The sequence below is a fragment of the Alligator mississippiensis genome, chromosome 3, assembly GCF_030867095.1.
Source record: "Alligator mississippiensis isolate rAllMis1 chromosome 3, rAllMis1, whole genome shotgun sequence".
Classification (NCBI taxonomy): Eukaryota; Metazoa; Chordata; order Crocodylia; family Alligatoridae; genus Alligator; species Alligator mississippiensis.
In genome coordinates, this window is record NC_081826.1 from 71,168,120 (window position 1) to 71,191,677 (window position 23,558).

The 23,558-nt window shown below is 48.2% G+C and overlaps 1 protein-coding gene across 4 annotated transcripts; it reads right to left on the reverse strand.

Annotated features, from left to right (window-relative positions):
• Nucleotides 1-11,305: 11,305 nt before the first annotated feature.
• On the reverse strand, nt 11,306-23,393 carry CHCHD7 (coiled-coil-helix-coiled-coil-helix domain containing 7). Of its 4 annotated transcripts, none has more exons than XM_059724084.1 (4): nt 23,255-23,393; nt 19,016-19,085; nt 18,327-18,425; nt 11,306-13,387 (listed from the first exon to the last, which is right to left on the reverse strand). In XM_059724084.1, the coding sequence occupies exons 2-4, from the start codon at nt 19,067-19,069 to the stop codon at nt 13,289-13,291; spliced, it is 252 nt and encodes an 83-aa protein (XP_059580067.1). In that variant the 5' UTR covers nt 19,070-19,085; nt 23,255-23,393; the 3' UTR covers nt 11,306-13,288. The 4 variants fall into 4 exon arrangements, with proteins under 4 accessions (XP_059580067.1, XP_059580068.1, XP_059580065.1 ...); XM_059724085.1 differs by having other exon boundaries at nt 11,306-13,390; nt 18,327-18,457; nt 23,255-23,391; XM_059724082.1 differs by having other exon boundaries at nt 11,306-13,390; nt 23,255-23,379.
• Nucleotides 23,394-23,558: the final 165 nt, after the last annotated feature.

The window sequence follows — 23,558 nt, forward strand, 5'->3', positions numbered from 1 at the left end:
ACCAAAATGATTTCAGTAATGAAAAATTTGCCTGACCAAATTCTTAGACTTGGTGAAAAATAAATTAAAATAGGTAACCTTTACCAGCATAATATAACAATAGACTTTTAATGAGGAAGCATAAGGACAATGGCAGTTATGGATCAAAGTCCTGCCAAATTTGGTTTAGTATTTGTAGTGAACAACCATTTATCAGACTGGTCGAGAGGTAGCCTGGAAGCTAATAATGGGCTTAAAAAAATTCTAGTAATGATCTGAAAGGAAAGTGTGGTGACTAGATCAAATATGCTAACAATAAATGTTTGGGTTAGCACTAAATAAGGATTGTGGAGAAACTCTAGATGGATTTAAACAGATTAGGACTTGGGCACCAGACTCAACTTCAAATTTAACTTTGGCAGAAATACAGTACTCACAAAATTGATGAAACTCTTACTATGAATAATCCTTGGAATAAAAAATATGAGCTACTGTAAATCCCTAAATGAAGCCGTCTGCTCAGTAATAAGAAAGAAATATAAAGCTTGGATATCTAAAACACAGAAATTAATACAAAAATTATATTTATAACAAAGAAAAGAACTCTGTTGGTCGGTCTTCATCACAAGTGTGAGGTACTAATTTTATGAGCTGCAAGGATTTTGGGGATGATATCTTTTATTGGACAACCGCATGGCTGGAATAAAGTTAGACAAGTTTCTGAATGCAAGGCATTCTTCCTCAGGTCACATGTGCAAATTTTACCCATTCAAATTTCAGAGATAAAGTCAAGACTTAACTTCTATCTAGCTGTAGGACTGTTCATTCAGCTCTGATTTTTTTTTTAATTTGCTTAAAATAAAAGTGTTCCTTTGAAAAGTATGAGGGAGAGCACTTAATATGAAATATACACCTTTTTGTGTCTCCCGAGGAGATTCCCTGGAAAGAATCATTACCAAGCATGCAGCTCTCTGCAGTGTAATGTGTGACTGTCAGACACTGAAGTCTGTTCCAGTCTTTACTGTGCCAAACTATTAGTTTTACTTTTTCATCAGTGCCACAGCTGTATACGGCATTTTGCAGTCTAATAAGAAACGACAGGTTTCTGCTCAAGGAGCTGACAATCTAAATTAGACAAAATGCAGCAAAGTATGACAAATGAAGGTAGAAAGGTAGAAGGTAGAAAGTGTATAGGAAATAGAAAAGCTAGAAAAATAAAACATGAAACCTTTGTTACACATACAATTAGTACTTTCTGTATACACAAATGTTTTAAAGACAGTTCCTTTATATAACCTGTATGTTAACATACTAGCTAGAATAAGCAGAACTGTGCAGCTGTGCAGTACTAGAAGGCTAACTGAAAGAAACAAGGTTCATATGGATTTGGGGGAGAACATTTCATTTTTTCCACATGGATATTGTTAAAGGGCTATTCAGCCATACCTATTCCATGCTAACTCCCTTATGAATATTGGTCTTCCATACTAAGATTGCCTTTTGCAATTATTATGATTTTCTGGTAGACAAACAATTAGGTCATGCCTATGCAAACCTGCAAATGTTTAGATTTATATTCCTAGATGTTTGGGTTGGAAGGGACCTCAGTAGATCTATCAGTAAAGACCTGGGCAGAAAAGAGCATTGGGGTTAGATGACCCCAGCCAGGTACATGTCTAGCCACCTTTTAAAGACCCCCAGGGTAGGGGAGAGCACCACTTCCCTTGGAAACCCATTCCAGATTCTGGCAACCCTTACCGTAAAGAAGTTCTTCCTGATGTCTAACCTAAATCTGCTCTCCGTCAGTTTGTGGCTGTTGTTCCTAGTTACTCCAAGGGGTGCCCTGGTAAACAGAGCATCTCCTATTCCTTGCTGCCTCCCCTCCCCCTGATGAATTTGTAGGCAGCAACAAGATCACCTTTCAGCCTTCTCTTGCAGAGGCTGAAGACATCCAGGGCCCTCAATCTCTCCTCATAGGGCTTTGCCTGCAGGCCCCTAACCATATGAGTGGCCCTCCTCTGCACCCTCTTGAGGTTGTCCGCATCCCTCTCAAAGTATGGCACCCAAAACTGGACACAGTAGTCCAACTGTGGCCTGACCAGTGCTGCATAGAGGGGAAGTATCACCTCCCTGCACTTGTTTGTCATGCAGCTGCTAATCCATGATAAAGTGCAGTTAGCTTTACTGATCACTTAGTCACATTGATGACTCATGTTGCTCTTGGTGTCAGCAATCACTCAGAAATCCCTTTCCACTGTTGTGCTGCTGAGAAGGTCCTCCTCCAGCCTGTAAGTGTGTCGGTGATTCCTTCTCCCTAAGTGCAGCACTTTGCACTTGTCTTTGTTGAACAGCATCCTATTCTGTTCTGGTCACTTTTCCAACCTGTCCAGATCCCCCTGGATTTGTTTCCTACCCTCTAGTGTGTTAACTTTACCCCATAATTTGGTATCATCCCTAAATTTGGACAGAGTGCTCTCCATGCCCTCATCCAAGTCACTGATGAAGACATTGAACAGTATATTGAAGTATATTTTTCAGATACTTCAAAATAAATGTAGATCTCCGGCATTTTTTTCAGTGGCTAGATTCATCTAGACTTTCATTTTCATGACATGATCTTTGCAAATTTGGGAACTTGCACTAGAAGTCTAGAAAGCACATACAAGGGGTAATACTTACAAAAAAAGTGTGTTCTATTAGTAATGTAATTTTTGTTGTACAATAGCACCATCCAGCTGTCAAAAAAGTGAAACACCTTAAATGTAATAGCAATTTCTAGATCAGACCTCTATAGTTCTCTAAATCAAATGAGTCTAAAGTGAAAAATGACTTCAAGGCTGAAATCCTACTAATTCAAGAACTATTTTTATAACTTGTTGACTCCACTGAAAACAGGTTTGGGGGGGCACCCTTAATGATCTTGAACTTTGCTTACATAGAGGTCCTTGCACATTTCTCTGGTACTGTTAAGGGAAAAGGGGCTTTGGTGAAAATGAGAATCAGCCCTTTAGTTCTCTTTTAGATGGACACAATTTATAGCTTATGTCAATCTAAGTAAAATATGGAATGTAAGCTCTGGTATAACAAGGAAACAATCCTTTGTCTTTGGTCATGAGCTTAAACTTTCTCACACAACACAAATTAATGTAAAAAAGTCCAAATGCACACATAAGTTTCTATGATTCACTTTCATATGTCACCAGTCTTTAGCATTAAAGAGAACCAAAAAGTTTACTTGCAACAAGGAATGATCAACACCCTTTGGAAATAATTTAGGTGTCAGAATGAAAAAGGATGGGAAGAGTTGCATTTGAAATTAGATATATAAAGCAGCAGCATTTAATACTCCAAAGCTTCAAACATGACACAGGCAAGGAAAAGTGATGATGTGTTCTCATTTAAAGGGGATAAAATTGTTAAAAGGATCTTGTAGGATACACCTTATTGATTACTAAGTGACGGTAAGAGATAAAGATAACTTCAACAAGTCAGTCCCAAACTCAGGAAAATGCAAAAGGTGTAGTATAGTAGTTATTGAAGCCATAACATTCCCAAAGACACAGTAGAGATGACAAATAACACAAGCCTGACGGGGGCACTGTGGAAGACATTATCAACAATGAAACCTATCAAACAGAAGGTGGGTCAGAAGACTTCAGTGTCATAGCCAAGGCTTGCATCCATAGATGCTTCCCAGGATGTCATCCTCCCGCTGTACTCGGCCTTGGTGAGGCTGCAGCTGGAGTACTGCGTCCAATTCTGGGCTCCACAATTCAGGAAGGATGTGGAGAAGCTTGAGAGAGTCCAGTCCAGAGGAGAGCCATGTGCATGATCAGAGGGCAGGAGAATAGGCCTTATGAAGAGAGGTTGAGAGCTATGTGGCTTTTCAGACTGGAAAAGCACAGGGTCAGGGGAGACCTGGTGGCCACCTATAAGTACATCAGGGGTGTGCATCAGGATTTGGGGGAACATCTGTTCACCAGAGCGCCCCAAGGGATGACAAGGACCAATGATCACCACATCCTCCAAGACTGTTTTAGGCTGGACATAAGGGAAAACTTATTTGCTGTCTGAGCCCCCAAGGCCTGGAATAGGTTCCCTCCAGAGGTGGTGAAAGCATTTACTCTGGACTCCTTTAAGAAGCATTTGGATGCTTATCTTGCTGGAATCCTTTGACCCCAGCTGACTTCCTACCCTTGGAGCAGGGGGCTGGACTCGATGATCTCCCAAGGTCCTTTCCAGCCCTAATGTCTATGAAATCTATGAAAGAAGAGCAGTTAAATGTATATGAGAACAGCAGATGAAGGGAAAAATCTGCACTAACCAGATGCTTTTGGGTGGCCACAAGAGGTCACTTTTTGGACTGCAGTGCTGGTGATGATGAGGACAGAACCCTGTTTGTGGGGGGCAAAGAAGTCCACATGCGATATATGCAAGGACCAACAATTACCATTATGAAGAAGCCCTTCTGCCACCCTTAAAGAAAGTACATTCTTGTATTCTCTTTCCTTTAAGAGGCCAGGAGGAAAAAGAGGGAGGGGAGATGAGAGAAGGCAGGAAAACAAGAGAATAAAACAGTGATTCTCAGCCAGGAAGCTACAGAACCCTGGGGTGCTGAGATCTTTTCAAGGGTGCTGCAGGTTGTCATGCAAGATTAATGTTGTTAGGTGTGCAGACATGATTCACAAGACAAGCCCAGTTCTTTGCAACAGAAAAAAAATACTATTATTTTTCTGTAGCAAACAAACAAACAAAAACCCACCCTAAAAGATAGTATTTTTCAAGGAGTATATTGACTCTAAAAAGAATAGAAAGAAATAAGAGAGGGTTTTTTGGGAGTTGTGGGGGTGTAGTTTTTTAAAACTTTATTATAAAAACAAAAACAAAAGGTGAAAGTGAAAAGCTGTGTACCTCCTCATGGGCCAAGCATAGGGGTGCACCGATAAAGATCTTTTTGGCCAATACCGATGGCCAATTATTAACAAGCCATATCTGCCAATACTAATCTGATTGCCAATATGCAGCTCGGCAGCTTGGAGAGCAACATCCGGCCAGTAAGTCTGTGGGACAAAAGGGACGTGGTGGGGGCAGATCAAGGCCCCCACAGTGAGGGAGGAAATGAGGCTGCAGCAGGGGCTGGGGCAGAGGCAGGCATTGCCCAGCCAGGGCAGGGCGGATGCAGGACAGAGCCGCAGGAGGCTCATCCAGGGGGTGGGATGGGATGGTGGGTGATGTGTGCACCCCAGATTTGTGCATGGGGAGAGGGCGGGTTGCCTGCTATGGACTCAGAGCTGGGGGCTCTGCTGGCCTCTTTCCAGCAGGCCTGTGCTCAGGGTGAGTGGGGGCAGGGCTGGGGCAGCACTGGGAGCAGGGGCTGCAGTGAATTTTGGAGTAGCTGGTAGGATTGGAGTAACTTTTGGAGTGGCTGTTAGGGCTGTACCCAACCCCATAGTTCCCCCTCCCAGCACTGCCACTGCTTGCTCCACCAGTCTGCCCAAAGCACAGCCCCGGTCCAGCCCCACCCCACCAGGAATAAACCAGTGCAGCCCTGGCCCCAAGTCTGCAGCAGGCAGCCTGCCCTCACTGTGCGCACTAATCTGGGGGGCACATACCCCCATGCCTTCCCCACAGGCGTGTGCAGTGGCTGAAAGATTGCCTCCTTCCCACTCCCCATGTGCCCTCCAGATGAGTCACCTGCAGGTCTGTCCTGTGCCCCACCCCACCTGGACAGTGCCTTCCCCAGCCCCACTCATTCCCTCACTGTGGGAGCCTTGATCTGCCCCCCATCACACACCCCTTCTCTTCTCCCCCCCCCACACACTTACCTGCCAGATGCTGCTCTCCAAGCTGCCGGGCTGCATTCCTGGGCCATGTGCATGCGTGTGGCTGTGTGCATGCACGCAGCATTTATCGGTGACATTACTGGCTACACCAGCCAAAAAAAGCCAATTGCTGATGTCAATTTTCCTTTTATCAGTACCAATGTGATATGGACTGTTATATCCGTGCACCTCTAGCCAAGGATGAAACACCTGTTGGCAACAAACCATCTGTATCACCAGATATTGAAACCCACTCCCCACCAACACCCTTCATGCAGTTACACAGTGAGATCTAGCTATCCATATTCCACCTTGCAGAGTGCCCACTCAGTGGCCCAGTGTGAACTGGTCTTCATTGTTTTGCAAGGCAGTGTCCAAACCCAAATGTGACATGTGCCTGGAATAAGAAACAGAAGGATTGGAGGGATTCATGTGTGATGGTTTTTGCAGCTTTTCAAGGTTGCCATCTTGGCTTGGCCCAGCAGGATATTGGCTAAGTATATTGCACTCCCCTCAGATGCTCATATGGGATACAGAAGAGGTACACAGTCTTGGAGAGTCCAGGACAGGGAGAGGGCTAGCATAAATCTAATAAACAAAATAAAGAATGAAACTAGTTGGGAGGTAGCAGTGGGCAAGATAGGGGAAGAAAGTTTGATTTTTGTAAGGAACAGTGACACTATTACATGTTCTCAATAGCAAAAGTAGTCTTAGAATGAAGGTAGGGGAAAGAGTGGCAGAAATACTGTTTAGAAACAGGAAGAGAAAAAGAACAAAACATAAAACAAGCAAATCATAGTTGTACTTGAGGTAAGACTTCCATGAACTCTCAAGTGCTGTACAGCATAGGAACAGAGAAGAACCAACACTGAAGTTAATCGGTTGTCCTGGCAAACTGCAGCAGAACACACAGAATCACAGAAAATGAGGGCTGGATGGGATCTTAGGAAGTCAATTAGTTCAACTCCCTGCTGAAGGCAGGACCATCCCCAACCAGATCACTCCAGCCAGGGATTTGTCGATCCAGGCCTTAAAAACCTCCAAGGATGGAGATTCCTCCATCTCTCTGGATAACCCATTCCGGTGCTTCACCACTTCGGTATTCAGCTTACTGTCCACTATAATCCGCAGGTAGAGCTGCTGTAGAGCTGCTGCTTAGTCAGTCAGTCCCCAGCCTGTAGCAGTGCATGGCACCACTGTCCTAAGTGCATGACTGCACTTGTACCTTTTGAGCCTTTTGAGATTTCTTTTGATCCAGTCCTCCAATCTGTTGAGATCTCTGAATCCTAGCCCTTCCCTCCAATGTATCTACTACTCTCCCCAGCTTGGTGTCATCTGCAAATTTGCTGAGGGTGCACTCTACGCCATCTTCCAGGTCATTGATGAGGATATTGAACAAGATCAGTCCCAGGACAGATCCCTGGAGCACTCCCCTTGATACCGGCTGCCAACGAGACATCAAACCATTGATTACTACTCTTTGAGCTCAATAATCTATCCACCTTATTATCCACTCATCCAACCCATACTTCCTTAGCTTAGTTACATAGTAACCATTGCCTCAAATAACAAGCAGGGAGGTAAGGGGTTTTGGGGACATAAATAATATGGGCTTGATCCATTGGATAAATCTAATGGAAGAATAAATAGCATCTACAGGCATGAGGTGGTGGTGTGAGAAAAGGAATGCAGAGATTATGAGAGCAACATTCTAATATAATAAAAGCCTTGTCTGTATGTGTGTGTGTCTGTCTGTAATGTTCCAGGCCAAGTGTGCATGTGCCGCCGAAAGGGCAGGCGCAGATTAGCTGACCTGGGGGGTGCAAGCACAACTTTGCACCAGGGTTCAGGGGAACAGACAGATGTGGTCAGGGGCCAAGGAAGCCACTGTGCCACACCGTGCCATGCCTCCCCCAAACAACAGCTGGCTGGGAGGGGAACGGGGAGGGGGGGTTGCAACAGCCACCACCACCATTGCCGGAAGGGTTGGGGGGACTGGGGCTGCACCAGGTTGTTCCTGGTGGGGGTATGGGCTGCGCTGAGCCCAGGGCCAGGTTCTGGGGCCAAGGGAGCCCAGTGACTCCTCCAGGGCCATGGCTGGGCAGCTCCTGCCACTGCACACACCAGGGGAGGGGGGGCACATTCCCCCCCTGCCATGCTTCCTTGCACCGTGCCTCTGCAAAAGCCACCAGACTCCGATTGCCCCTGGCCTGGCCCGGCTGTGGCACCGTTCACAATGAATGGGGTCCTCGGCCGCGGGACACTCAGAGCCCAGCGGCTCCTGCAGAGGCAGCGCTGGGGAGCTAAGCAGGGGGCACATGGATCCTGGGCTGTGCATAGAGCAGACGCAGCTGCAGCTATGAGTCCCACCACTAAGCGGGCCAGGCAGCGAGGCACATGTGTGTGGCATGTGACTGGGTGGGTATGGCGTGTGTGTGTGGCTGGGTGTGTGGGTGCAGCATGTGGCTGCATGTGTGACTGCGTTAGTGTGTGGCTGGGTGGGGCAGCATGTGTGGGGCAGTACTATGTGTGGCGCTGCATGGGGATGGTGTGTGTGGAGCTGCATGTGGGGGTGCGGCTGGGTATGTGCAGCGTGCAGCTGGGTGTGTCCGTATGTGTGGGTTGTGGCTGGGTTTGTACAGCGTGTACCTGGATGTGTGCGTGTGGCGTGTGGTTGGGTACATGCGTGTGTACGGTGTGCAGCTGGATGTGTGCGTGGCAAGTGGCTGGGGGTTTGCGTGTGTGTGCAGCGTCTGGCTGCGTGTGTGCATTTGTGGCATGTGGTGTGTGGCTGGGTGTGTGTGGCATATGGCTGGGTGTGGCAGCTGTGGCATGTGGCTGGCTGGGTGTGTGTGGCATGTGGTTGGGTGGGTTTAGCATGTGGCTGAGTCTGTGGGTTGCTGTGTGGTGTCGCTGGGTGCGTGTCTGGGGGGGGGGGGGGCATATGGGGCTGGACACAGAGCGGGTGGGGGGGGTTGCACGTGGCTGGATGTGAAGCTGCAGCAGCACAGGGTAGTGGTGCTCGGTCTCCACCGCCCACCTGTCATTGTTGACGGGCATTTGGCTAGTGTAGATAAGAAGCAGGGCTCTTGGTTTTCCCTGATTTAAAAATAAAAAAAAAAAAAAATCACAAATTCTCCGATAAAAAAACCCAAATCTGTGATTAAAATAAAAGCCGCCCCCCCCCCCGCCCTGCCCCTCACTCCTTCCAAACCCCTCCAGCCCTGCTGGTGCCCCTTACCCCCCATCCACAGCACCTGCTCCCCCAGCCCTGCAAGAGGGGGCTCCTAGATGTCAGAGTTACACAGCCAGGGACCTGGGTCCACAGCCCCCTGCCTCTGGCAGGAAGCAGTAGCTGCTGCAGCAGAGCAGAGCAGAGCCTGCCCCCCTGCCTGTCCACTGCGGGGGGCTGCTCCCCACCACAGCATACACTCTCGCAGGGCTAGGGAACCTATGCTCCCCATATCTGTATGTAGGGCAGGAGCTGAGCACTGACCTCTATGGGCTACCACCCTGCTGCCCTCCCTCAGGTCTGCATCCCAGCATGTGCGACCTAACACTGCAAGGAACAGCGGAGCTTCACAGGAAGCTGCCTGCCATTGGGCTCCATGCTGATCTGGCCATATGTCCTGCCTACAAGGCTGCAGTAGAGGCAGCAGTGTGAGGTTGTGTGTGGGGGACACAGGCAGTACAGGGCTTGCAGCTGCCAGGAGCTTTCTGCAAGGCTGCACTGTTCCCCATAGCACCGGCTCACACGTTAGGCTGCGGAGGCTCTAGGGGAAGGCAGCAGAGTGGGAAGCACGAGTCTGAAGTAGGCAGCCTCTGCCACATGCACAGATCTAGGGGGCATGGGTCCCCTCTACCCCCAGGGAGTGTATGCAGCAGGGAGAGCCAGCCCTAGCCCAGACAAGCCACCCACAGCCCCATCCCGCTCCTTACAAGGGTCCTCAGTTGTGCTTTGCAGCCCCAGGCCACAAGCCCCAGCCCTGCTCATCTCCCTCCTTCCCAATGGGGCCCTCAATCCCCACACTTTACCTGGAAGAGCTGCTCTCCAGGCTACCTGGAGCTATGTGCCTATATATATATGTGCCTGCCTGACTGCCCTCCTCCTGTTTCCTCCCAGTCCCTTGCAGGATGGAACTGTATCATCCTGCAGAGGGCTTGTTGCAAAACTGTAAAATCCACAGGTTTCTCCAGTTGTGAGAAATTTGCATTTGCCTCCAGTGAAAGGTAAAATCCACGGTTTACCTCATTTTTCCATGGGAAAAAGAAAACCTAGATCCCTGGTAATAAGATCAAAAGGCAAAGTGAAAAAAGAAAATCTAGAAGTAGTTTTAAATGAACATAGGCAACAGGTACGGTACACACAGGTGCATGTGCACCTACTGAGAGTGGCAGTGCTCCCCCCTAAGCGAAGCACTGCGAGCAGCATCTGCAGTTGGTTACCACTTGCCAACCTCCCCCCCACTTGCTGCTGACACCATCAGTGGTACCTGTGGGTAGTCACTGATTGCCAACACTGCTGGTGGTATCTGAGGCAGCAGTCATAGATTGCCACCAATGACATCCGTGGGTGATAACCAACCACCAGTGAGTGCTCACTCCTCCCCCTGCGGCTGCTTGCAGCAGCTCCCCACTTGCCACTACCACCACCTGCAGGTGATCACCATGCCCCCCCAGCCTCTGGGGGCACACATCATTCATGCATGGATATATGAAAGCAATCAGAATAAGAAAGATTGATAAAGGGGCAGCAGCTCAGTTGGAGGGGAGAACCCCCTCCCCCAATGTTCTTAGAACATACCAGTCCCCTACATGAGAGACACTACACCTATGTCATCATGGCTGAAATCAGTCAGGCTGCTCCTGTTAAGTACATCACAACAAGAGTCATAATGACGTGTTTCTTACACAATCTGTTCCCTTGGGCTCAGCAGAAGAACAGGCTCAAGCTTTACAACTGAGGCCATAGAATACTCTTCATGTGGTAAACTGAGATGCTTGGGCAGGCAGCAAAATGACCAAGAGCCATTAATGCATTATGGCTCCTGCAAATCCCTCACTGCTACGTATACCATAACTGCTGAAATTGTGGCATTTCAAAATTTTATGGGTGTTCTTTTTCTGTTGCTGTGAGCGCTCCATGTACAGAAGAAAGAGGTTAAACATTTCAAATCAAGCTTTGTGTTGGAGGTATCTACCACTAAATGATTTGCTGTTAACAGTACGCAATGGTTACAGAATTTATGGAGGACAGGCGTTTATTGGACCAAAGGAAAAAAAAAAGCTCCAACTTCTTTGTGAAAGCAGACCGAGACTACACCAATATGTTAGGAATAATAAGCCACAGGTGTTTTTTAAATTGTAAGTTTCTAGTTAAGCTATCTGAGATAGAAACATGAGGAATAATATACCGCTACTTGAGCACTCATCTATATTTCTTCCCTGTCCCCCCCTGCCAGCTAAGACAGAAAAAAGAAAAAAAAAATCACAGCAATCCTTGCTTTGGTTTAACTCCATATTTGTACAGATATGATGGGATCTACAGTATTTTATTAGGAACATTGGATTTTAAACATTTCAAGAGCATGATAAATTACTTTGATACAGTCCTAGCTAAAATTCACTTAAAGTCATTTATATAGGCATGTTTTTAAATTGTAGGTAAAGAATAAAAACCTCATTGAGCACTTGCATATTCCATTTATGGTCAAGAACACTACAATAATCATGTTAAGTTACACTCAAACACTCTTATATCTGCTTTGTTTTCAGGTCTATGGACCGTTACTCTTGTAGGTGGGAAGATATATCTGATAAATCCTGGCACAGAAGTCAATATCTTGTTTAAAAAAAAAAAAAAAAATTCAGTACAGAAGTGAGAAATTGCTCTCAAGAGCAATAATACATCCTAATTTTTACATCTTAAATCCCTACATAAAAGGCAGGATCCCATTGTGGCAGAAAACATATATATAGGCCAGGGGCAGGCAATTATTTTGGGCGGAGGGCTGCTTACCCAGTTTTGGCAGGCTGCAGAGGGCCACATGGGTAGCCCTGCCCCTTGACAGGTGCCCCACCCCTTGGTCACCATCTTGGGCCCAATACCAGTGGGGCCCAGAGCGGGGTGCAGGCTGGCAGGGGTCTGTGGAGCTGGGTTGGGCTGCACCAGCGGGGGGGGGGGAGCTCCATAAAGCCCCTGCCAGCCAGGAACCCGCACTCCTGCCACTCTGCTTTGGGCCCCACCAGCACTGGGCCCAGGACACTGCCCCATGCTCCTGCTGGCTCCCCACCCACTCACACCCAGTGCCCCCCAGTCCCGTGGTACAGGCAGGGGGCAGTGCACAGCCCCGGCCCCCTGCTCACTGGCAGGGAAGAAGCTGGTGCTGAGCACGAGGAAAAGCAGCCCCCTGCCTGCCCCATGGCTAGCGCCCTGCGCTGCAGGCACTCGCAGCCCACGCAAAGCTGTCTGGAGCAGCCTGCATGGGGCTGCCCGTGCCTGAGAGCGACTGCAGCATGGGACGCTGGCCTTGGGGCAGGCAAGGGGCTGCTTTTCCCCTATGCTCAGCACCAGCTTATAACCCGCCTTACTGCAGCCTGGCAGTGGGGCCAGGTTACAAGGTAGTGCTGAGCGCAGTGGGCGGAGAAAGCAGTCCCTCACCTGCCCCATGCCTGGTGCCCCACGCTGCAGCAGCCCACAGCCTGCTTGGGGCTGCTTGTGCCTGCTCCAGACAGCCCCACATGGGCTGTGAGTGCCTGCAGCATGGGGCACTGGTCATGGGGTGGGCGAGAGGCCGCTTTTCTCTGTGCAGGAAAGGAGCCTGGGGAAAAGCTAAGCGCAGGGCGGGAGGTGGCCCCTCCCACACCCAGTGCCCCATGATGCAGGCACTTGCAGCCCGCATGGGGCTGTCTGGAGTGGGCACAGGCAGCCCCATGCAGGCTGCAAGCAGCTGCAGTGCAGGACACTGGGCATGGGGCAGGGAGAGTCCGCTTCCCCACCCCGTGTTCCTTCCCTGCCCAGGGTCCCCACCCCTCACTTACCTGAGCTTCCTGCACTGGAGCAGCCAACCCAGAAACCCCAGCTGGGGCTTACAGCTGGGGGGTGGGGCCAGGCAGGCCCTGCTGTTGTTGGAGCCCTCCCACTGGGCTTCCTCTGGGTCCTACTGCCCTTGGTTCCTATCATTTTTGACAGGAACCAAGGACAGAGAAATATTCATTGTCTACATTTTTTTAGGGGCCCCACAGGCTGGATATAATGGCCTTGCAGGCCATATCCAGCCTCAGGCCGTATTTTGCCCAGCCCTAATATAGATAAAGCAAAAACTAATCTTACCCCAGAGAGGTTAAACTAGTATTTTGGGTAAAGATATATTCAGAATTAAATTTTAAAAAATAAAATGCCTAGCTTATAAAAGTCTCCACATATACACAGTACAAGCACAACATTAAGATCAGCAAGTCAGTACAAAAACAGAGCAGGTACATAATCAGTATGGCATTTCTACCGACTTCAAGATCTTCTCTCTTTCTTCTGCAGTAGGCATATCTGGTTTCACACCATCTCTCCTCCTTTGCACCATAATGTTCTGCTGAAAATAGAAGAAAGAGTATGAGAACACACACAGTTTCTCAGAAGTCTGTCTCTGAAATCAGCTACTACTCTGAATGGACTTCTAAGAAGAAGCACTTTTTATATCAGAAGCCAGGTATGTAAATCTGATTAGCTGATAACAACTAAGTGAACTGGCATTTAAAAAAGTTAAGTAATGTCAGATAATCACCTTACTGTTTCAGTAGACATTGAAATTAAATACTGTTCACAAACTATAGAATTCCTTTGGCACAATGTCAGATTAATGCATAAGTTGTATGGTCCACAAGAAGTACTGACCAAGCATGATTTGAAAAAGCCTTTTGTTGATGCCTTTTCTCTTTTACTGATAGGGTAGAGGGGAAGATATTCTCATCTGCAGCTTGTCCAAATGTACAAGGTTTCCTGCAACATCTCCAACAAAAAAAAAAAAAAGGGGGGAGTTCAGAACAAGAGTTCACATTAGGACACTCCAGGAGGATTTAAAAAAAAAAAAAAGCGATTCTGTGTTTGTTTTGTTTTAATATCCATGTGAAATTTGTAAATCGGGGTATCCTGTTAGTAATAAGATATGGATAATACCAGAGAACTGGAGTATTTAAACACTGCAGCCACACAAGTGACCACGTCTGTTGCAGCATCTCAAAAAGCAGCTTGAGATGCTGCAGGAGGCACACAATGAACAAAAATGTTCCCCACACTGCAAATATGCAGCATGGACTTTAAGTTTGATATCAGGGAACTCCAGTATTGAGAAAAACATGCCAGGAAAAAAGAAAGCAGCATGGAGGCTGCCCCTCCCGAAGCAAGTGGAGGCTGGATCCTCCAAAGAGACATTCTAGCACCCAGCCAGAGCACTTCTGCCCGTCACATGACCCTACTGCTCAAGCATGCTGCCTCAGTGTGCAGGAGAAAATAGAAGCAGGGCAAGGCTGGCAGCAGTGACTCAGAGCTGGCTGTGACCCAGGCTTTGTCCCTGGTAAGAAGGCATGGGGGGGGGAAGAAGGGACTCTGTGGGAGGGGTGGGTCCCCTACCCACCACTGTGCACAGCCCCGACCGCTGGCAGCAGCGGGCCACCAGGGCACTCACAGCCAGCTGCAGGCAGAGCTCCCCTGGGGTTACATGTGGCATACCAAGCCAGCCTGGTCCACTGGCACATCTTCAGTCAGGACTGCGCTGGCTCCTGCTGCCACCCAGGGTTCCTGGAACTGCAGGCAGTCACATGCCATTGGGCCGGGCTGGCTCCTGCCTCCATGTGGAGCCAGCCCAGCCCAATGGCACATGGCTCCTCACTGCAGTGCAGGAGCCCCGGGTTGCGGCAGAAGCAAGTGTAGTCTTGTGCAAGACTTCGCCACCTGTCCACTGCAGTATCTAGGCTCCAGCAAACCAGGCTCGCTCTATGTGCCACGTGTAGTCTCCAGGTCCCGGGAAGCACCATGCCTACACTGGGCATGCTGCACAGTCCCCACCACCATTGACAGCATTTTGGGGGGGGGGGGGGGGCACAGAGAAGAGAGGAGGGAATGGAGCATGCATGTGGCATCCTGCTGCCACACAATCCACCCACAAGCCCCATATGCATCCTCCCACACCCTCCCCCCAACCTCCCAAATCTCACACCCTGCATGCCCAGCTGCTAGATGGGACAGGTCCTGCTGGCAAAAGCCATCACCATAAACCCGTAGGCAGCAGGAGAGATAGAGGGGGAGGGAGAGTTCTGGGTAGGAGAGGCTGCCTGAGGCAGGCTTGGCCCCACTAGCCTGGGGGGGGGGGGGGGGGGGGGGGGGGGGAAGAAGCCACGTGCTTGCCTGCTCCTCCTCCCTGCCCCTCCCAAACTCCCCACACTGCACAGTATTCAGAGACAGCAGCAGTAGCCCCCAGCGCTGGGCCCTCAGTACACTCAGTCTGCTGCAGGGAGAGCCTTGCAGCAGTGTCACCCGAGTCCCAGAGACTATGTGGCATACAGAACCAGCTTGGAAGGGAAGAGGCTTGCCCAGCTCAATCCCTGAACCCCAGTCAAGGGCTTCCCAGCAAGGGCACTGTAAGAGCAGAACAGTAAGGGACTGCGCTGCTCATAGCCACAAAGCAGCAGGTAGGACAGCTGCAGTTAGACCCATGTCCTGGTGCTGGAAAAGAGCTGCTGCCAGGAGGCAGTGAGTGGCAGGCAGGCAGGTGCTAGGCACCATCATATCAGTGCTGCTCAGCACCACAAAGCAGCTGTGGGTCCAGCTGCAGCTGTCCCTACATCCAGGTGAGCAAAGAGGCAACTTTGATTTTTCTATGATAAAAAAAAAACAAACAAACCAGGAGCAAATACCAGAGAGATATTTAGAATTTATTTTATGATGATGATAAAAAGGCACTGGTAGGCTTCCAAATTACTTTAAAATTTAAATACAATCAATAAAACATCAACAACATCTTAAGGGAAAGCCAGCACAGGTTTGTTGCAGGTAGGTCTTGCTTGACTAATCTCATTTCCTTCTATGACCAGGTGACCTATCACCTGGACAAGGGAGAAGAGATTGATGTCATATCTTGACTTCAAAAAAGCCTTCGATTTGGTTTCCCATGATCACCTCTTGGAGAAACTGGCCAATTGTTGCCTTGGGTCCTCCATGATCCACTGGCTGGAAAATTGGCTCTGTGGTCAGACCTAGAGGGTAGTAATTGATGGAAGTCACTCATCATGGTGTCCTGTGACTAGTGGGGTCCCCCAAGGCTCTGTCCTTGGACCCATACTGTTCAACATCTTCATTAATGATGTGGACACTGGAGTCAGAAGCGGACTGGCCAAGTTTGCCAATGACACCAAACTCTGGGGCAAAGCATCCACACTAGAAGACAGGCGGGTGATCCAGGCTGACCCGGACAGGCTCAGCAAGTGGGTGGACGAGAATCTGATGGTGTTCAACGCCGATAAATGCAAGCTTCTCCACCCCGGGAAGAAAAACCCGCAGCATCCTTATAGGCTTGGCAGTGCTATGTTGGCTAGCACTAAGGAAGAAAGAGACTTGGGGGTCATCATTGACCACAAGATGAACATGAGCCTGCAATGCAATGCTGCGGCTAGTAAAGCGACCAAAACGCTGGCTTGCATCCATAGATGCTTCTCAAGCAAATCCCGGGACGTCATTCTCCCCTTGTACTCGGCCTTAGTGAGGCCGCAGCTGGAGTACTGTGTCCAGTTTTGGGCTCCACAATTCAAACAGGATGTGGAGAAGCTTGAGAGAGTCCAGAGAAGAGCCACGCCCATGATCAGAGGTCAGGGAAGCAGACCCTACGATGACAGGCTGAGAGCCCTGGGGCTCTTTAGCCTGGAAAAGCACAGGCTCAGGGGTGATCTGATGGCCACCTATAAGTTTATCAGGGGTGACCAACAGTATCTGGGGGAACGTTTGTTCACCAGAGCGCCCCAAGGGATGACGACTAGGTCGAACGGTCATAAAACTACTACAAGACCATTTCAGGCTGGACAGAAGGAAGAATTTCTTTACTGTCCGAGCCCCCAAGGTCTGGAACAGCCTGCCACCGGAGTTGGTTCAAGCGCCTACATTGAACACCTTCAAAAGCAAACTGGATGCTTATCTTGCTGGGATCCTATGACCCCAGCTGACTTCCTGCCCTTTGGGCAGGGGGCTGGACTCCTATGATATTCCGAGGTCCCTTCCAGCCCTAATGTCTATGAAAAACATTGATCAATCAGTCTGTTTGGGCACTCTCTCTCATGGAGTTATTTTAAAATTGCAGAGGAATGAGGATTTTGCATGTTTTAAATAAGATAATTTGTTGGGGGGGGGGGGGGTTGTTTGTTTGTTTTAAACAAAACAATCAGTGAAGTTGCAATTTTTAAACAGAACACCAGGATCCCTGCTGGTGAGGCAAGTGGTGGGACCCAGGCAGCAGAGTCTATCCAGAGCCAACACCAGGGACCCAGATGGAGTGTAGATGAGGTGGTTGACCTCCAGGCCATTTGGGGCTAGAAGGACAAGCTTCAACAGTTCAAAGTGGGCCACCACAATGAGCACATCTTCTGGGCAACAGCTACCTAGAGGTCTTTTGGTGCCCCTGCTCTGCCAGGCCAGCAGTGCTGCATGAAAGCCAAGGCCCACTGGCAGCTGCCCCAGATGTGCAGGTAGCTCTGCTATAGTGCCTATACCATAGCCCAGGCAGTTGTGCAGTCCCCATACGAGTCCAGCAGTCATATAGCCATGAGACTGCAGGACAAGGGGGGGCAGATGCTGTTGCAGGTGGCAGCAGCCTCCACTGCCACAGTGTATAGAAGGTGCAAGGATCACTCGAAGTTAGGGCTGTTTCAGCAGTCCAGCTGGCACAAGGGGTTAGTGCCCCCAGATATCAACTGGCTAGGCCTCAGAAGCTCCTGAGGGCAAGTAACCCCGAGCTACTTGCAACAGCAGCTTTGTTTAGTGCTGGGGACAGCACAGATGCTAGCCCCATCTTTCAGCCAGGGGGAGCAAGGCTTCTGGGAGAAGCTTGGCAGGGTCTGTTTGCCTTAAGTGGCACAATTTGTCCCAAATCAAAGTGCATGTTCAGGCACGTGTACCGAGGCACAAAATTTGTGCCACTGCTCCAAGCACCTGTGCCTGCATGTGTGGATGTGACCTACAAGGGGTTTAAAAATTCTACCCACTTAAACATGCAGACATTTAAGTGAAGCAGTACAAGATTTATATATCTTATTACTTTACCACCTAAAAAAAGGTATGCTAATCATTTTTCATACTTACATTAATGCAGTTTTACTAAATACTTTACAGTTTTTCTTTAAGCATTTAGCACTTAAGTGAAAACACTAAAATGTCAATATATGTTAGTAAATAACTACTGGAATTGTATGTAGTTCAAGCAGGCTAAGTAAAAAAAAAAAAAATATATGCTTACAATGGAGTTGATTCTACTTGACACTACTTACCCAAAATCTTCTGCAGTTTCTGTATTTTATAAAGTAATTGGTACACATATCCTTTTTGTAGTTATTGTCATCCATGCATTTTCTAGAGGCATCTGTTTCCTTTAACATGGGAGACACGTCACACTTAAGAGCTGATGGAAAGAAATGTTTTATACTTTTTACTGTTTTCCCCCCCCTTTTAATTTAAGAGTCCCTAAATTACTTATAAGTACAAAATAAAGATAAGTAGCTAACTGAATGCTCTACTTAACAGTTTTTACAAAGTTTCCTTGCTCCAAGGATATTCAGGGTAAACCTCTGCTTTCCCAAGAAGAACAAAGTCCTAAGCCATGACTTCACCATGCAGACATGATTTTTTTTTTATTTGCAATTCTTTCTAAAGATGGACCCCATTTAAAAGCCTGTTTTAAGAGATACACGAATCCATCCTACTGAGATTCAACTCCCCCCCCCTGCAATTTTGACTACAACCATTTCAAAATAGACTACCACCATGTTACTTTCCCTTCCTGAATCGCAACTCGTTCCTGAATCTGCAGTTTTCAGAGTAACTTTCAACTATTTCTGATGCTTCTCCTAGAAGTGAGAAAATTGTAATACAAATTCTGCTCCCCAGATCAAATATTTGGGTAGCTTTCACATTTCTAAGTTATACATATCCAGACAGTACGGCAACTGAACCACCTTACCACTATACATGGATTTGTATCATGGTCTCTATATCGTTGTACATGTTTGGACATCCTAAATTTCTTCTTACTGCAAACAGAAGGAAGAAAAAAAAAAAAGAAGGAAGAAAAAAAAAAAAAGGAGACGTTTATTGCATCTGAGCCAGAAGTTCCCTTAGTGTTAAGACTCTCCAATTGCTTGCAATTCAATGTAAATGCAAACACTAAAAATAGCACAGAACTAGCAGATTTTAAACACTACTACTACTACTGCACATGATCTTAAATGACGGAACCAGGAGCACAAGATTGCTGGTCTGAGCAGAATAATGCTCTCCATGGGCAACATGCATTTCCCCAGAAGAACATTTCATATTCCTCCACTGGAATAGCATGGCTCCTATCCATTTTACACTTGACAGGATTCAATTTTTAAATCAATTTCACCTGACACTCAGACAGATGGAAAAGTGTTTCTGTCTGTAATCATCAAAATTTATGAAAACAACTTGAAATCTGGGACAGAGGTAGGGAAGTTCATGCAGAAGCTGGGGGCCATGCTGGTAAGGCTGTACTGGGAGAGTGGGGGGGAGGGAAGGTAGCAACAAGGAGTCCACTGGCATTGACCACTCATCCTATTCAGATCCCAGCCAGAGCAGGGGGCCAAACTCCCACAGAACCTAGCCCCTCCATGATTGGTGCAGGGGCTGGGCTCTGCATGACTTTGGCCCCCAACCCGATCACAGAGGGGTCAAACTCCTACACAGCCAGCCAGGCCCTCACATGTTTGGCCTCTGCTCTGATCTTCTGTGGAGCCTCATCCAGCCCCTTTATAATCAGGGCAGGAGCAAAAGTCCTGCAGAGGCTAGGCTCTGTGAGTGAGTGTTTGGCCCCTGTACCAGCTGGGACCTAGGCAGAGCAAGTGGCCAGCAGCACTGGGCTTCCTGCTGCTACCAGCTCTGCCCCTCCAACCTTCCCTCCCAGCACAGCCTTACCAGCATTGCCTCCAGCTCCTGCAGCAGCTGCTGTGTGCACACCAAACTCCTGCAGAGCTCTGTGGTTCTGAATTCCAGGAGATACAGCTTTGTTAATGAGGACTGCTACATAAAAGGGATGTTTTATTGATTTATGGACATTTAATTTTAATACTAAGCTATCTGCCCCCAACCCCTCTAGTTTTGCACAATCCTTAAAATTGATAAAAATAGAAATAAATGCTTAAAAATAAACACTGATATTAGTAGATATTACAATTTCTGCCAAATCTATCCGTATATTAGAACTCCCTTTTTACAACAAACAGCCCTATATAGTGTAGGGTGCCAAGCTACCTCCTAATTACCCAGACTGGTAAATAAGAAGGTATTCTTGCTGAGGAAGTGGACCTGGCCAGGATGTTTATACCATGACAATCCCTACCTGCTGTAATAGCCCGTAAGTACCATTCCCAGCAAATGTACTAGAGAAGTCTTCTAACTCTTCTCCTGCACATCACTGGTGAGCCTAGCATTTGCTTGACTCAGGATTTGGGAAAGCCACATGCATACACAAATTCCTCCCAACTTGTACTAACCCAATTCTTCTTTCCCAGAACCCAAGCTAAGCATCCATAAGATTGAACATTGTGTAAAGAATTGTATAGACTTGCTACTTGAAATGGCTTTCTCGCCAAATAGGAACAGGCTTAGCACCTCTAAAGTCTCCGTAATATCTAAAATATTGTTTAAAAAAAAAAGTGATGCTCTGCTTATTAAAACAAGCTACTGAAGTATTGTTCAAATGCTAGACCAGTGTAAAATAAAGCCAACTAGTTTAGTTTTGAGACAGAATTCCCCATTTGGTCTACAAATCCTAGATTTCCTGCAAGCTAAATTAGACTTAAAAATACATATTTTATTCAGCTCAATAGTAAAAAATAGTATTTATGCTCTTTGTAGTCATCTCTGCTTATATTAGTGAGATCCTTCTTACTGCTTTCATCACTGCAGAGTCAGTTCTGCTAGAGGAGACAGATGCTTATATTGCATGTTGCGTATTAGCTGTATTAATTTAACTGCTGGGTCAAATGCTGACACTAAGGGCAAAAATGGGCGTTCTTCAGCCTTCCCTACACCTCCCCTCCCAAGTTAACACAACACACAATTTTGCACAAGAGAGAAACAGCATCTTGCACTTGGTCATAAGACTGGAGAGCATCACAAATGGAACATTTTTTATGTAAGAGTTTGAAATAAACAAACTCAGAATGAACTCGTCAAAAAATAAAATAAAATAAAAAAGATAACCCCAACTCGTAATACTACCTCTCTCAAGCAATTTAAAAGCATCACGTTATACAGACATCTCAGCACTTAAAACACACTGGCAATTACGATCATAAGAAAGTAGAGATGGAAGAGACCTCACAAGGTCATCTAGGTTCAGCTTGCTGCTAAAGGCATGATTGTCTCCAAGTCATCCCAGCTAAGTTTTCACCTAACCTGCGCTAGAAAGTTTCTAGGAATGGAGATATGACAGCTTCTCTAGGTATCCTGATCCAGTCTTTGACCACCCTTATTCTTTTACTGAATTAAAAGAATTCATCTTTGTAGTGAGCTTGAATATGTACTCGCATTTTGTAAAGCTGAATATTCAGTTTCTCTGCCAGTGTTGGTGCCCACCCCCCCCAAAAATCAGGCTGATCCACAAAAACTGAAACATACACTAGTAAACCAACAATCAATAAAAGACCAAAGCTGTAGACATGAGATTTTGGAAGTTTGCCAAAACATTAGATGCAACTAAAAGCACTGCAATGATTTTAGAAGAAAATGCTCAAGTGCCTGGTGCAGATTAACTGCTATAGGGGATGGCTCCATGGTACAGTGGGGTTCTGTGCAAGAATACTCAAGCCCCAATGCCAGAAACTGGAAAGGTACAGTAGCACACTGATCTGGGCTAAACAGTTCAGCTTCTCAGCAGCAGCAGTGATTGCAGGACTTGGTTTTGCCGGAGCACACAGCAGAGCCAGAGATGGCCATGTTCTGCCTAGCTCCGAGTACATAGTGCCAGGTAGGTACATTGTATCAGGACTTTTCATGAAAAAAAAGTTACCTTTTGGTGGAAAAGTCTAATGTCCCAAGGGGCAGAGAGAAAACAGATTCTGCATGTGCTAGCATGAATGAATGCCTGGTTTACTTTTCATTCCATCCAGGAAGAGCACACACCAACTGCTGAAGCTTCCTTAGCCTGACAAAGGGTTTTTGAACCCGAAAGCTTGCTTAATAACTATTCTCCAACCATTTGGGTTGGTCTAATAAAAGATATCAAATTCACCCAAGGAACCTTGTCTGCCTGTCACCACACCATGGATTTCAGCTCTGAAACCAACACGAGTGTTATCCATCTAATTCAAGGAACAATACAAAGAACTCCAGAAAAGATTTACTACCAATCACAAACATTTAACAATCCATTTTTGTTTGGTTTTGTTCTTATAAAAGCTGTGGAGTGACTTGGTTTAGGATGGGCAGATACTGAAAGACACCAACCCACATAGAAAAGAGTCTAGCGGATGGCACTATGAGAAACCTCTGCTGCTAGAGAAAGATTCCTTCCTCCCACCCAAGTACTTGAAAACATCTCACAGGCTATGAAGGGCAGGCTGCTCATGGTCCCCTGCAACTCTTCACTTAACCCGCCAGTGGAAGGAGAAGCAATTTTCCCCAATGACACACAGACACACTTTGTGCTTTCAGGTACCAAGCTAAGGACTCATTCATCCTACAACAACATTTCTCAACCCACTGGTCGTGACCCCCGAAAGAGTAGGTTACCAGAACACATAAGAGGCTCGTGAATAAACCTGAAAAACGGATTCTCCTTTAGAGGAGAAAAAGGTGGGAAGCCGAGACTTTCCCCTTGGGGGCTGGCAGATCCAGCCTACGAGCGGCTGCACACACCGGGGCAGCCGGTGGGGACCAACCCCCGTGTTGACACGCAGGTTCCGGGACGAGGAGAGCGGGGAAGCGCCGGCCTAGAGCTGTTGGCCGCACGAGCCGCCGGCCAGGCGGAGCAGGCCCGCTGGCCGCTCTCCTGTGCCGGGACGGCCACCTGGCCCGGCCCGGCCCGGCCCGGCCCGGCCCGGCCCCCCCCCAGCCCAGGCTGCTCAGGGGACCCCAGAGGAAGGGGAAGGGGAAGGGGAAGGGGAGGGGAGGGGAGGGGAGGGGAGGGGAGGGGAGGGTGCCGGTGCCGGCGGCCGGGTCCGCGGCGCGCACTCACCTCGGGGCGGGGCGGGGCGCGAGCCGTCCGCAATTCGAAAGACGTCAGCGGCAGCGGGCAGCTCGCTTATGTACGGCGCAGCCTACCCCGCTCCCGGCCCCCGCGGCGCTGGCCCGCCCCGCCGAAGCCCCCGCCCGGCCCGCACTGAGTGGCAGGGCCGCGCCGGCCAATGCCTGCGCCGCCGCGCCCGCCCCAGGCCTGAGCGGCGGCGGAGGGCGCCAACGGGGCGGGTGGCGGGGGCGGCGGGAGGCGCGGGCGGGGCGCGGCCGCGGCGCTGAGTGACGGCGGGTGGCGGCCAACCGGC

What these genes read in the sequence shown, in the direction of transcription:
- CHCHD7 (XM_059724082.1), bottom strand. Translation starts at nt 19,069, where the DNA reads ATGTCCAAACATGTACAACGATATAGAGACCATGATACAAATCCATGT. An exon ending in ATACAAATCCATGTATAGTG is followed by an intron (nt 18,426 to 19,015) that starts GTAAGGTGGTTC and finishes CCCATGTTAAAG; the next exon opens with GAAACAGATGCCTCTAGAAA. An exon ending in GAAACTGCAGAAGATTTTGG is followed by an intron (nt 13,391 to 18,326) that starts GTAAGTAGTGTC and finishes TTCTATTTTCAG; the next exon opens with CAGAACATTATGGTGCAAAG.